The 13,666-nt window shown below is 41.3% G+C and overlaps 1 protein-coding gene and 1 long non-coding RNA gene across 11 annotated transcripts in view; one reads left to right on the top strand and one right to left on the bottom strand.

Moving 5' to 3' along the window:
* Gm12296 (predicted gene 12296) overlaps positions 1-12,059 on the bottom strand; it is a 133,203-nt gene extending 121,144 nt beyond the window's left edge. Inside the window, exon 1 of the long non-coding RNA NR_153847.1 lies at positions 11,511-12,059. This is a non-coding gene — a long non-coding RNA (predicted gene 12296). The remainder of the gene's footprint in view (positions 1-11,510) is intronic.
* Dnah9 (dynein, axonemal, heavy chain 9) overlaps positions 11,513-13,666 on the top strand; it is a 337,258-nt gene continuing 335,104 nt past the window's right edge. For 4 of the 10 annotated variants that reach the window (XM_006533213.4, XM_017314522.2, XM_006533212.4 and 1 more), the window contains exon 1: positions 11,531-12,037. In XM_006533213.4, the coding sequence (XP_006533276.1) occupies positions 11,627-12,037 (411 nt within the window). In that variant the 5' untranslated portion in view covers positions 11,531-11,626. Of the gene's footprint in view, positions 12,038-13,666 lie in introns of all 10 variants that reach the window. The other 6 variants (XM_006533218.4, XM_017314525.2, XR_003949434.1 and 3 more) reach the window with 6 other exon arrangements.

Here is a 13,666-nt window from a genome sequence, read left to right as displayed (position 1 = left end):
ATGCTGCCATTTGTCTAGAATGAGCCTACATAAGTCTTGTGTTGCATAAGTCATGCTGTTGCAACTACTGTGAGATCATTTGTACCTTGTAGTGTCCAGAGAACATTGTTCCTCATAGTCATCCACTATCTATAACTCTTACTTTCTTTCTAGCCCTCTTCCATCATGATCTACTGGTGGAGCATATATAATATAGATGCCAGTTAGTGCTAAGCATTCTGAAGCTCCTATTCCTTCTGTCCAGTTTTGGGTCTCTCTGTTTAACTAAACGGGCATAGTATTAAACTGACTCCTAATAACTTATCATTATGCCCATAGATTAGTAAATTGGGTTATCTGGCATAAGAGGAGTTTTTTTTTTCTTTCAGTAAATAGTGATTGATTAACACAGAGATCCTGAAGAACATTCTTAAAGAAAAACAATAAGTAAGAGGACTCAAGATGGCAGAAAACACTCAAGTATTACCAATGGGAGTATACAGGGAACAATCTGGGGAAGTTTGAAAACCAACAATTAAACAGCAATAGAAATGGTAAGGCTCATCCCCATTGACTATGGAAACCAACAGATCAGAAACAAAGTGCAATTTCAAAAATATTTGTACTGCAGTAGCATCATCAGAACCCAACATGAATGTACACACACACACACACACACACACAAACAAACACACACACGGGGGGGGGTGTTAAACATAAATCAAAATAAATGTATAAAAAGAAAAAGAAGTTGGATCCATTTCTCTGTTGCTTCTAAGAAACACACCTCACCATCAAAGACAAATGCTAATTATCTTGTGGGAAAAGAATGGGAAAGGTACAGAGGCAACATTTGGAGCTAAGACGAAAGGATGGACTAACCAGAGACTACCCCACCCAGGAATCCATCCCATAATCATCCACCAAACCCAGACACTATTGCATATGCCAGCAATATATTGCTGAAGGGACCCTGGTATATCTGTCTCATATGAGGCTATGCCAGTGCCTGGCAAATACAGAAGTGGATGCTCACAGTCATCTATAAGATGGAACACAGGGCCTCCAATGGAGAAGCTAGAGAAAACACCCAAGGAGCTGAAGGGGTCTGCAACCCTATAGGTGGAACAACAATATGAACTAACCAGTACCCCCAGAGGTCATGTCTCTAGCTGCATATGTAGCAGAAGATGGCCTAGTCGGCCATCACTGGGAAGAGAGGCCCCTTGGTTTTGCAAATTTTATATGTCCCAGTACAGGGGAATGCCAGGACCAAGAAGTGGGAGTGGGTGGGTAGGGGAGCAGGGCGGGGGGAGGGTATAGGGAACTTTTGGGGTAGCATTTGAAATGTAAATAAAGAAAAAAAATAAAAGAATGGGAAAGGTATTCCGGGCACAGAAAAACTAAGCAGCAAGGATATGTTGCTATTCTAGTATCTGACAAATGTAAGCTTCAAAACAAAAGTAGTTAGGTAAGTCAAAGAAGGGCACTCTGTGCTGATTAAATATACAACCCATCAAGAGGGCATAACAGTTCTCTACAGTAATCACAGGTGAAGAATGGGGGGGGGGGGGGTTATGCCATTCCCAATAGTTCTAAATAAATAAATAAAACACCTGGGACTAAGCTTTACCAAGGAAGTAAAGATCTCTAGAGAGCAAACTTTCAAATGTTGATGAAAGCTTCTGCTTCATATGCAGCTAGAGACATGAGCTCTGGGGGTACTGGTTAGTTCATATTGTTGTTCCAGATGTTAGAGAGAGTGATGCCTCTATTGTTCATGGATTACAAGTAATTTTGTGGAAATAGTTGTCCTACCAAAAGCAATGTACAGATTCAATACAACCCCCCACCACCAAATTCCAACATAATTCTTTACAGAAATAGAAAGTTTGAAATTCATATGGAAGCACAAAAGACCCTTATATAGCCGAAAGCACTGGTGAGTGGAAGAGTAGCCTATTGTTTTCAAGTTATATTACAGAGCCATAGTGATAAAAGCAGCATGTAACTGGAACAAAAACAGACACATAAGTCAATGGGATAGAACAGAGGACTCATATAAATTCACAAAGCTACAGCCAGATCATTTACAAAGATCGTTTACAAAGAATCTAAAAATACACATTGGCAAACAGACAGACTCTCAGCAGATGGTACTGGGAAAATTAAATATCTGGATGTAGAAAAATGAAAGTAGATATTTATCTCTCACTCTGTACAAAAATCAATTCCAAGTATATGGAAGATACGAGTGTAGGACCTATAACAAACTGATAGAAGGGAAAAAACTTCAAAACACAAGCATGGGTAAGGCTCTTCTGGATACAACTCTGGATGTTCAGGAAATCAGACCAACAGCTGACAGAATCGAACCTCAGGAAATTACAGAGTGTCTGTATAACAAATTACAGAGTGTCTGTATAGAAAAGGAAACCATCCATCAACCAAAAAAGCAGCCTACAGAATGGGTGAAAATCTTCACTAGTTATATATCTGAGGAAGGATTAATATCTAGACTATACAAAGAAATCCAAAAATAAGAAACATCAATAAAATAACCTAACCCAAAATAGGCTATAGAAATGAACAGAATTTTAAAAAAGAAATACAAATAACTAACAAACATTTTTAAATGATTCAACATCATTATCTATCGTAGAAATGCAACTTAAAATGATTTTTGTATTCTTTCTTACCCCAGGAATAATGACCCTCATCAGAAATACAAACGCTGGTGAGGGCATAGAGAAAGGAGAACATGTCTTTGATGTTAAACTGTAAAATAGTTCAGCCACTGTGTTATGCTGTGTATGTTTCTCAAAAGGAAAGAATGATCATATGACTCAGCAACATCACTACTGAGCACATGCCCAATTGTTCTGGTATCCTACTGCAGACATACTTGCATATCTCTGTTCACTGCTACTTCATAGTGAGGTAAGTACATCAGGACTCTGAGGTACATGTACACAGTGGAATTCTATTTAGCTACAATGGAAGTGAAATGAAATTTTCAGGAAATGAATGGAACTGGAAAAGGATATTCTTACAATATACATAGTGAATTAAGCCAGGCCCAGAAAGACAAATACTGTATGCTAGCTCATATGTGGATCCAAGCTTCACATATTTAGATCTGCATCTTTACTTTGTTGTGCCGGTAGATGTTATGAATCTAGAGAAGGGTCATTAGAGGAAGGAATAAAAATAAATATCACTTAATTGGGAGAGCATAGAACAGCAATGATTCAAAAGTAGATGTGGGGTTGGAAAGGTTTAAACAGAGATAAGGGTGGATGGACAATGGGGGCATAAGTGGGCTAAAAGGGAGGATTAACTGAAACTAAAGATAAGTGAACAGTTGTACAAAACTTAATATTTTAAATCCAATTAAAATATAATTTTAAATAGTTTGAATGGGAGTATACTGCATGGGTATGTAATACTGTTCCCATAACTCATATGTTTGTAATAAAGTTCCAGTTCCAGGTGCGTAATCCTTCCCTGAGTTGCTGGATAGGGAGGTTCCAGAGGCCCCTAAAGGAAAATAGGTTATTGTCATTCCTCTTAGCTGCCTATTAGTAGATAAATACACCACATTCTATAATTGTATGCTGTAGAGAAATGAAGTTGGGCTTGAGCTTCTTCCCTGCTACATATCTTTCATAATGTTCCACACTGCTGGAGAGAAAAGACTTCAGTGGTCTTATTCACCAGTGAACCCTGTGAACTACAATATCAACCTACCAGGAATGATATACCCACTAGTACAATAGTAGAATGGCTGTTAAGGGAGTAACCAACCACCTTCTCTTTGGATCTGAGTCCTGCTCCACTTAAGGCATTAAACATCTAGTCAACAATCCAGGGCTGTGAAATTATCGGCCTTAATGAAGAACTTAGTTGTGTTTCCTTAAGAGGACATGATGTCAAATCACCTTCTAAATGTCTGTTTATACTTATCTTAGTGCTTATTTCAGCATTGGTCACAGAAGCTTCCATCCTCAGTAGATAATGGTTGAAGCACAGACTCTATATTGGTCAAAAATGTTGAGAATATTCGACTGTTGGCTGCTCAGCTCATGTATATTACCCCTCCCCCAAGACACAGGAGGTATATATATAAAGAAGACTAAAAAAGAATGTGTAACTAGGAGTTGGAGAATAGTGTTGACACTGGAACAGCAAATGAACATTGAACTCATAAATTCATTGCAGTCATGGTAACCTGCATGATGAATGCACAAGATGGTCCCTGTCAACATTCCACCATGGACATTAATCGCTGTGGGGTAAGAGGAGTCATTTTCTTCAGTGGTCTGGCCATCATAAGTCACTTGTGTGCCAGAAAATAATCCTACACCCATACTCATGCTAACAAAAAATGCGACAGCCATGGTGATAGAAGGAGGACTTCTTGTACTCAGCAGGAGTTGGAGGGTATTAGAGAAGGCAAAGATTTACTTTGATTTCTGTTTCTATGACAGAAAATAACCTAATGCTCACACATGTTTAACTTTTAGGCTGTACTGAAATGTTTTGGTTTACTATATCTTTAGAGGGGATTATTGCAGCTTATAATTCCCGGCTATCGTCCATCGCTGTGAGGAACTCAAGGTGAGGGTTTCAGCTAGGCACATCGCATCTATAGCTAGGAGGAGAGGGAGATGAATGCATATGTACTCACTTGATTGTTTGTATCCTGCTTAATTTCTCCACTCTTAGGCAGTTTGGCACCCCCTGCCTGGGGAGTGGTGCTACCCACAATAGTCAGGAGCTTAATGAACCTAACTGAGAAAATTCTCCACAGACACGCCCTTAGGCTCACTTAATATGGACATCCTTCATTGAGGCTTTCTTCCCATTCTAGGTTGTGTTAAGTTGACAATTAAAGCTAACATTTACAGCAACGATTGGTGAAATAGCTGAAATTCATTAAATATATTTATGAAATGGTCAAAAAATTAAAAACATTAGACAAACTCATGTTTTAAACTTCTAATCTTCATTTAAATACTTGATTTTTGAGCAGTGTTATAAATCATATCCTTTGAGAAATGTAACTTTAAAATTCCAAAGATTGTACACTAACCATTGTAACATAAGTATTCTCTCATGAGGTCTACACCAACATCTTGGGGTCATATACTAACTGTTCTTTTTCTACTTAACTCTTTCTCTAAATATTTACTTATCTTTCATTCACACATGTTTGTCCTGAAATAAATACTTCCCTGTGACCTAATCAAAGAGACAATAATACTTCAATAGAGGTCTCAAAAGAAACAGGTAACTCCTCTTCAGTGTTCTGGTGGCAGTGCTAGGTTGTCACCCTGCCACCAGAGCTGTGCATACCCAAGTATGGGCACAGGTGTCTGAGGAAAATTATGAAACCATAGTCTAAAAATAGCTATATGTACATCTTTGAAGTTACATTGTTCAGGGCTTTAAAAGGTTAAGTAGAAATATTTGGTTTACTTATTGTCTTTGTACTGTTATATTGCGGTACAGAGACACCATAAACAAGGCAACTCTCATAGAAGAAAGTATTTCATTAGAAGCTTGCTTAGAGTTTTAGAAGATTAATCCATTATCATGGCAGGAAACATGGCAGCAGGAAGGCAATCTTGAGCCTCAAGGATTATACCTCGATCCACAAGCAAACAGACAAAGAGGGATTGGGCTTGATTTAGGTTTTAGGAACCTCAAAGCCTACTCCAAGTGACACACTTCCACTGATAAGGGCAGACCTACTCCAACAAGGCCATTCCTCATAATCCTTCTCAAAAAGATACATTAAATGTTCAAAGATATAAGCCTATGGGGATTATTCTCATTCAAATCACCACATCCCACTTGTTGATACCCATAGGCTTGGAACCATATCATAATTCAAAATTTATGTAGTCCAATTTCAAAAGTCTTTCACAATCTCAAAACTGTTCCAAGATCTCTTCTGAGATCTCAAAGCAATCTCTTAACGGTAGCCACACACAAAGACAAAAGCAAAAATGCAAATCACGTTTCCAACATACAATGATACTGAATACACATTATTATTCCAAAGATAAGGAAGGAAATACCAGACCAAAGTAAGAGCAAAACTCAACATGACAAACTTGAAATCCTGTATCTCTAATATGATGGCAAAGACTTAGATGGTTCTTCTCTTCTAGCTTTTCTTACTGCAACTCTTGTGGTTTCTCTACACCCAGTATAGAGCTCTCTTTGGAAGGTATCCCTCAGCTCTGGCAACTCCCATATCTCAGGGGCTCCAATATAAACCAGGTTTCACCCATATAGCTTCACACAATGGCTTCTCTGGGTCTCCATGCAGAGACTTCCTGCCACAGTACTGGCCTTGGTGGCTTTCTCTAACCATGGAGGATGATTTCACACTGCATTTCCTATATTCTTCTTGACTCTAAAGCTAGAACCACATGGTGGAAGCTACCAAGTCCTACTTGCAGGAGCTGGAATATAGACCCCCTCCTCAAATTGCATTTGTACATCTTTCTATCGTTGATACTTCACTTATTTTTCATAAAGGAAGCTTAGCATGGTTGGGCTTGCCTTGAGGGTGCTCCCTTTATTCCATTTTGAATCAGACCTTTCTTCAAACATTTTGTCTCCTTGAGCACAAGACTTGGCACCAACAAGTCAGTTCCTGATTCTCCTTTCCTCCTTAAGCTGTACATTTTGTGTTTCTTTTTGCCCTCCTTGCTCTTTGTCATTGTAGGTCTACATAAGAGTGATTACTAATGACCACGTGACACAGCAATACTAGGTTGTCTTGAATTTTCCTTTTCCAATGTCACTAATCCAAAACTTTTCAATTTAGCTTCAGGCAAATTTTTAGGACAAGGGCAGAAAGCAGCCACATTCTTTACCAAAATGTCATAAAAATTGTCTCTAGGCCAGTTGCTAATGTTCTTCCCCACTGAAACCTCTGAGTTGGGTCTTCACAATCCACATTGCATTTCAACACTACTATTTTTATGTTCCTACTAGGACTGCTTATTCATCCCTGTTTACAACATTCTACTGCTCCCTAACTCCCAGTCCAAAAGTCTTCCATATTCCTCCAAACAATATGGTCAGTCCTATTACATCAATACCAGTCCCTAGTATCAACTTCTCCTTAGTTACTGTTCTATTGCTGTGAAGAAACACCATGACCAAGGTAACTCTTACAAAAACAAAAAACAAAAAAGAAACAAACAAAAAGGTCATATTTAATTGGGAGCAACTTGAGTAAAGTTTGAGAGGTTAGTCCATTATCTTCATGGCAGGAAGCATGGCAGCAGGAAGGCAGTCTTGGGTCTCAGAGCTTACATGCTAATAACACAGATAGATAGATAGATAGATAGATAGATAGATAGATAGATAGAGACTGGCATGAGCTTTGGAAACCTCAAACCCCACCTGCCAGTGACACACTTCCTCCAACAAGACCACACTTTAATACAACAAGGCCATACCTGCTAATCTTTCTCAAACAGTTCCACCAACTGGGGACCAAGCATTCAAACACGTGAACCTATGGAGGCCAATCTCATTCAAACCACCACACATATTTTCACCTAGGCAACTTTAATAAATAATATTATGAGGTGGCTTATGGAATTCATGGTATAGTTGTACAAGCAAACAAGATAAAAAGTCAAAAAATTCAAAGGATTTGGGATATATACTTTGAATTTAAATATGGTTTAATATATTATTTGTGTGGTGTGTGTGTGTGTGTGTTTCAGAAAAGAGATTATATTCCTTTATTGATGGTTTAGATAGACTTAAACCAGATCTCTGATATAAAGGGCTCATTTTCTCTGCCTATATCCAGTGGAATTTTCCTTTTTATTCTGCTTCAGTTTGAGGGGATAAGATGTATTCAATATACAATCCCTTATCCAAGTATGGGCTGTATATAAATGTGTGTGTGTGTGTGTGTGTGTGTGTGTGTGCGCACACACACACACACACACACACACACACACACGCTCATTTGACTAAAGGGAAGAATTGTTGTTTTGGATAAACAAGCTCATGAAAGGAGATGTTGGGAATTGAGAAGAGAGAGGGCATTAAGCAGATGACCCCAATACTAACGTTGAAGGGACAGAAACAGGGGAGAGAGTCAAGGAGACTAACAAGAAGCGGTTACATGGAAAGGAGAAAAAAGAAGAGTACTTGTTATAAAGCCAAAGGATGAATGCTTCCCTATCCATGAATCAACTGAGCTGAACAAAGTCAATAAGCACATTAAGAGACAAAGCCTACTAGATTGGCTAACAAAGACACCACTATTAACAAAGACACTTGATTATGATGTTTGATGTCTAGGATATTTGATTATAACTTTACAAATAAAACAATGAGCATTTCCATGAAATAGAGTGAACTTTCCCACCTTTTGATATATATTCTCATATAGCACAATGTGGCTGAAACTATGTAGCTAAGGATAATGACTTACTGGTCCTCTGGCCTCTATCTTTAAGTGTTGAGGTCACAAGCACACAGCCCAGGCTGATGTGCTTATTTATTTATATTTATTTGAGATAGGACCTTACTATATATATCAGATTAGTCTTAGCCTTGGTTGTGGTTACTCTTAGTCTTCCACATGCTGGAATTATAGGCATGAGCAACTGTTGTAAACATATTTATTTATTTATTTTTATTGTACACTATATACTTTATATATATAAACTATATACATATACTGTACTGGCTAGTTTTGTGTCAATTTGACACAGGCTAGAGTTATCACAGAGAAAGGAGCTTCAGTTGGGGGAATGCCTCCACAAGATCCAGCTGTAAGGCATTTTCTCAATTAGTGATCAAGGGGGAGGTCCCCTTGTGGGTGGAACCATCCCTGAGCTGGTAGTCTTGGGTTCTATAAGAGAGCAGGCTGAGCAAGCCAGGGAAGCCAGCCAGTAAGGAACATCTTTCCATGGCCTCTGCATCAGCTCCTGCTTCCTGATCTGTTTGAGTACCAGTCCTGACTTCTTTTGGTGATGAACAGCAATGTGGAAGAGTAAGCTGAATAAACCCTTTCCTCCCCAAGTGCTTCTTGGCCATGATGTTTGTGCAGGAATAGAAACCCTGACTAAGATATATATATATATGGAAATAAACTTGTGTAAAGTTAAAGAAGAATGGTAAAAATAAAACCTATACCTGAACAAGAGCATCGCCAGTACATATGTTAATGAAGAAAGCTCACAAGACTTCAACCCTAGACAAAGAACTACAGGCATACGGGCAAATACTTGTTGAGAGCAGGAGAAACTATCTTCCCCAGGGAAGCAAACCATCAGGTTATCCAAAACCAAATGGTCAGCCCTAAAATATATATAGGCAAGTAATGTTCAGACTAAGCAGGTGTGTACGTAGGAACACACACACACACACACACACACACACACACACACACCAATTAAAAGCAAAGAGGCTATGGATAAAGAAAAAAGACCTCCTGCCAGCATTCAACCTTGACCTGCCAATTTGGAGAGTGCACATAACACCCCAAGCCTGCTCAAGCCTTCTAATGATTGATGGAGCTCCTAATGGGAGCTATTTTATCTTCAACATCAGTAAAAATCCTAATCCACAACCATCAAGACAAGCTTTTCTCAGAACCCTCACCCACTGCAAAATGTCTATGTTAAGGAATTGAAAAAATCAGCATCTAAAATGGACAGTTGTGTTATAGAGAAACAAAAACAGATGGTGGTGTTTGCTTTAGGCAGGTATCTTCAGGAACTCATTCATTCTCTCTGGGTACATGCACATGTGTTCACATACATGCTTATATGTGCAGATATGCCCCATGCCAGTCAGGGTATGATGTATGGAATCTTTCTCTATGGCTCTCTGCCCTATTTCTCCAGTGGATCAGAAGAAGTTCACTGCTGGCTAACTAACCAGGGAGCTCTTAGGATCCACCTGTTCCTGACCACCAAAGTGTGCACAGCTATGGAAAGCATTAGTACAGGCACTAAGGAGGTTGAACTCGGGCCCTTGTGCTTGCAAAGTAAGTTTTTCTATCCACAAACACATCTCCCCGTTCCATCATTCATCCAGTTTTTATATATGTTGGGGGTATGAGAACAAACAAGATAAAGGGGAAACAAAGCCAGGGTGAGAGGGGCACAAATTTTATTTGAAGAGCCAATAGAATGTAGATGAGTTCTCTCTATATATAAAACATAAGCAGATTAACACAATGGAGATCTGCCACCCAAATGGCATGACTACTCCTTATAGGAAGAAGGGAAGAAGAGAGGAAAGGAGGGAGGCAAACAAGGGAGGAAGGAGGGAAGGAAGGAAGGAATTAAGATATGTAAGAATCCTCTGACATTTCTATTTTCCCCCAACGTCTTTTTGGGAATATCAATTATCAGATTCATTTTGCCCCTTTCTTCTTAATTGCTCCACTTGTTGTTTAATGCAGCAATGATAAAACACTCTTTATAGACACAAAGATCCATTTTCTAATGCAAACATTTTCATCACAGAACCCCTGGGTCCCAGTTATCGAGCAGTAAATCATTTCAGCTTCCAGGCACTGGTGTTGTCCTGGGCGGGGCTGGGGGGGTGGTTCTTGTTAAGCCAAGCTGCCTTTGATAAGTGCTACTCTGTTAATAGTCCTTGAAGCCTGATGTAAACATTCACTTTACTAAGAAATCCCGCAGTCCCTGGGAGGTAATACAATCGGGGGTGGGGGTGGGGGGGCAGACAGGAGATTCTTGCAGACCGGAAGGCCTCTGGCTGAGTGTCCATTTCCTTTTTACACACACATATCCATTCCTTCGTTCACACACGCATACAAAGACCCAAGTGATTGATTCTGATCACGGAGAAGGATCAAACCTATGAGGAGTGATAATTTTCCAGGTCAGAAGGGGAGCACGCTGCATATTTACAAGCACTTCAGTATATTTAAGAATTGACCTCGGGCCACTCGCATGGAAGACCATTGTCCAGCACAGCTGCCCTTTTGGCAAATGAAGGTGCAGGCAAAGCAAGGTACTGGAGATTATTTTTTACAATAATTTATTATAAATGTCTGAAGAGGAGACATTCGAAGTGATTGCTAGACACGCATGCTTATTTAATTGCAAATTTAAATGAAACAATTAAGCCCTGTGTCACCAACAGGTCGAGTGTCGCTGGAAGCTCATAATTTGAAGGAAAAAAAAAAAGTTCTATCCAACAGCATTCTCCGAAAGTGTTTGAGTTGTTATCTTGGGAAAAAAATTGTATTGCATTCATGGTATTATCCTTGGCGTTGGGATTAACTTTTTAAATTATATATTTAGGACAGAGTAAGAGAACTATTCATTTTGTGTATGGAGGCGTCTGAAGACTTTAATCTGGCCTTAGACAAAAGAATCCCACGCAAGCCTGTGCCTGTAGTCTTCAGAGCACGTCTAGTCTACCAGACCAGCTTGGATGTGAGAGCTTCCACCAGTTTCCCAGCAACAACGACGCGACCCCGCCCCTTCTCAGCCCCTGCCTACCTTATTAACTTAGTGGGGCGGAGCTAGAGTCCAGTGCCCAATATAAGGAGAGCAGAGGCAGGAGGGCCTGGCATCCCCGTCGCTAGGGAAACAGACGCTGCAGCTGGCAACACGCGATGCCCGGCGCCAAGGAGCAGGCAGCGCTGGCGGAGTCTGGGGACGAGGAGCCTGGAGACCCGAGGCTGCGGCTTCTGGGGACTTTTGTGGCTCGGAGCCTGCGTCCGGCCGCGGGCACCTGGGAGCGCTGTGCAGGCACAGCCGAGGCGGGGAGGCTGCTGCAGGCCTTCCTGGATCACAACGCTGCCTCGGATCCGCGGCCACTGCTGGTGGTTCAGTCCGGGCCCGGGGGCCTGGTGGTGACACCCGGTCTAGACGCAGGACCAGAGCCCAGCCGAGCTCGCGCCAAGGGGCTCTTTTTCTTGCGCACTAAGTCCGAGCCTCCGGGAAATCACAGCCTCCGCGGCACGGTGCTCTGCGGGGACCTACCCGCGGTGCCACTGGAGCACCTGGCCCCGCTGCTCTCAGAGGTGAGGGTGGGTGGATGGCCCCTTGCTAGCAGAGGCTCGAAGTCTAAGGGAGGGAAGGGGGAAGAGGGGCGTGTGCATGAGGGGCGGGGTCAAAACCAAAGAGGTGGGGCGACGCTGCAGAGGGATTGGTACGTGGGCGGGGTCACAGGAGGAGTCTGTGGTGGAGTCTGAAAGAAAAAGGGCTGAGATTGGAGCACAGCCTGGGAGGGAGTGGAAGGGCAGGGCTGCCAGTAAACCAAGACCCTGGTTGGTGATCTGCTGGGTGCCAGCTGGGGACAAGTCTGGGTGAAAGCCAGGCCACAATATGAACCAGCTTTGGGTCAGGGGGTTGGTTCAAGAGGAAGTCATAGTGTGAAGAATGCCTGAGTCCTGGCAGCTTTGTAAGTCATCACGCAAGGGCCAAGGACAAGAAAGTGGTGAATTTTGAGTTAAAGTTTGTCTGCTGGATGGGAAGGAGCTGCACTGCTTTAAATAGTATCTACCTTTGCAAAGAAGTTTAGAAGGAGGCGATTTGGTTTTGATTTTAATGTCCTTCATTTACCATGCAAACATTTATGGAACTGCCTTGGGCTGGCAGCAGTTGGGTATCTTTTGGTCAGCAGGCATTGGGAAGAATCTGTCCCACCTCTGGGAAAAGAGATACAGGTGGAGCCTCTGGGCCTTCAGAGCTCAGAGGATTTTCGCAATGGTAGTTAGATGAGAATCTTGAACCCATTAGACCTTCCCAAAGGAAGAAAGCTTTCCTGGTAGTTGAGTTGAGCACATGTGCTTCTAGAGGCTGGCCCTCTCTAGGTCTAGCCAGTTGTGAAAGGAGTGTGTGCAGATACTAGCTGTGTGGCGTTCTGTATGCTTAGTGCCCTGGAAACGGCACAGAAATGGAAAATAAATTCCCATCCATGAGATGCTTCCCAAACACACTCATCAGATCATGCGTTCAACGTATTTGAAACTGAAGACAGTGAGGGTGAACACTTCTCTAAAACTTTGGCCCTAGTGGTAAAGCCAGGACATGACTCTTCCTTGCTACATCTAATGTTAGCTCCCTAGTTGCTGTGAAAGGGGAAATCCCGAGGAGGAATAGGATGGATGGGCAAGCATTCAGAGTCTGGGGAAGCTAGGCTAGCATTAAGTGCTTTAATGGTTTTAAATTGAATAGTCTTATTACTGTGTTATGTTTGAATACCACCTGTACAGAAGTCCATCTGTAGGTCATGTCCCTGGTAAAGGATGATAGGAAATTGTCCTTGGCTTCAGAGGAAAGACAGATCCATGTAGTCTCAGGGGCTGCGGTAATCTTAGTGTTACATTGAGTTCTGATAAGGGAGAGGCAGTTAAGGGTACATAATGTTCTTGCAAAAGACCCATATCAGGAAGCTCACAACCACCTGTAGCTCCAGATCTGGGGGATTTGATGCCCTCTTCTAAACTCTATGACTATCTGAAGTCATATGTACATATACACTTATATAGGCACACATGGATATGTAGCCTTAAAAAATAAAATAAAATAAAAATAAAATAAAATGATTTTTTTAAAGGCTTAGAGACAGACACAAACTAGTCTGTGAAGAGGGTTGAGCACAACTCAGGACTACATAATCAAGGAAATCCAGCCCAGAAATCAACAGT

Source organism: Mus musculus, chromosome 11 (genome assembly GCF_000001635.26).
Source record: "Mus musculus strain C57BL/6J chromosome 11, GRCm38.p6 C57BL/6J".
NCBI lineage: Eukaryota > Metazoa > Chordata > Mammalia > Rodentia > Muridae > Mus > Mus musculus.
This window is presented reverse-complemented; position numbering and strand designations above follow the sequence as displayed.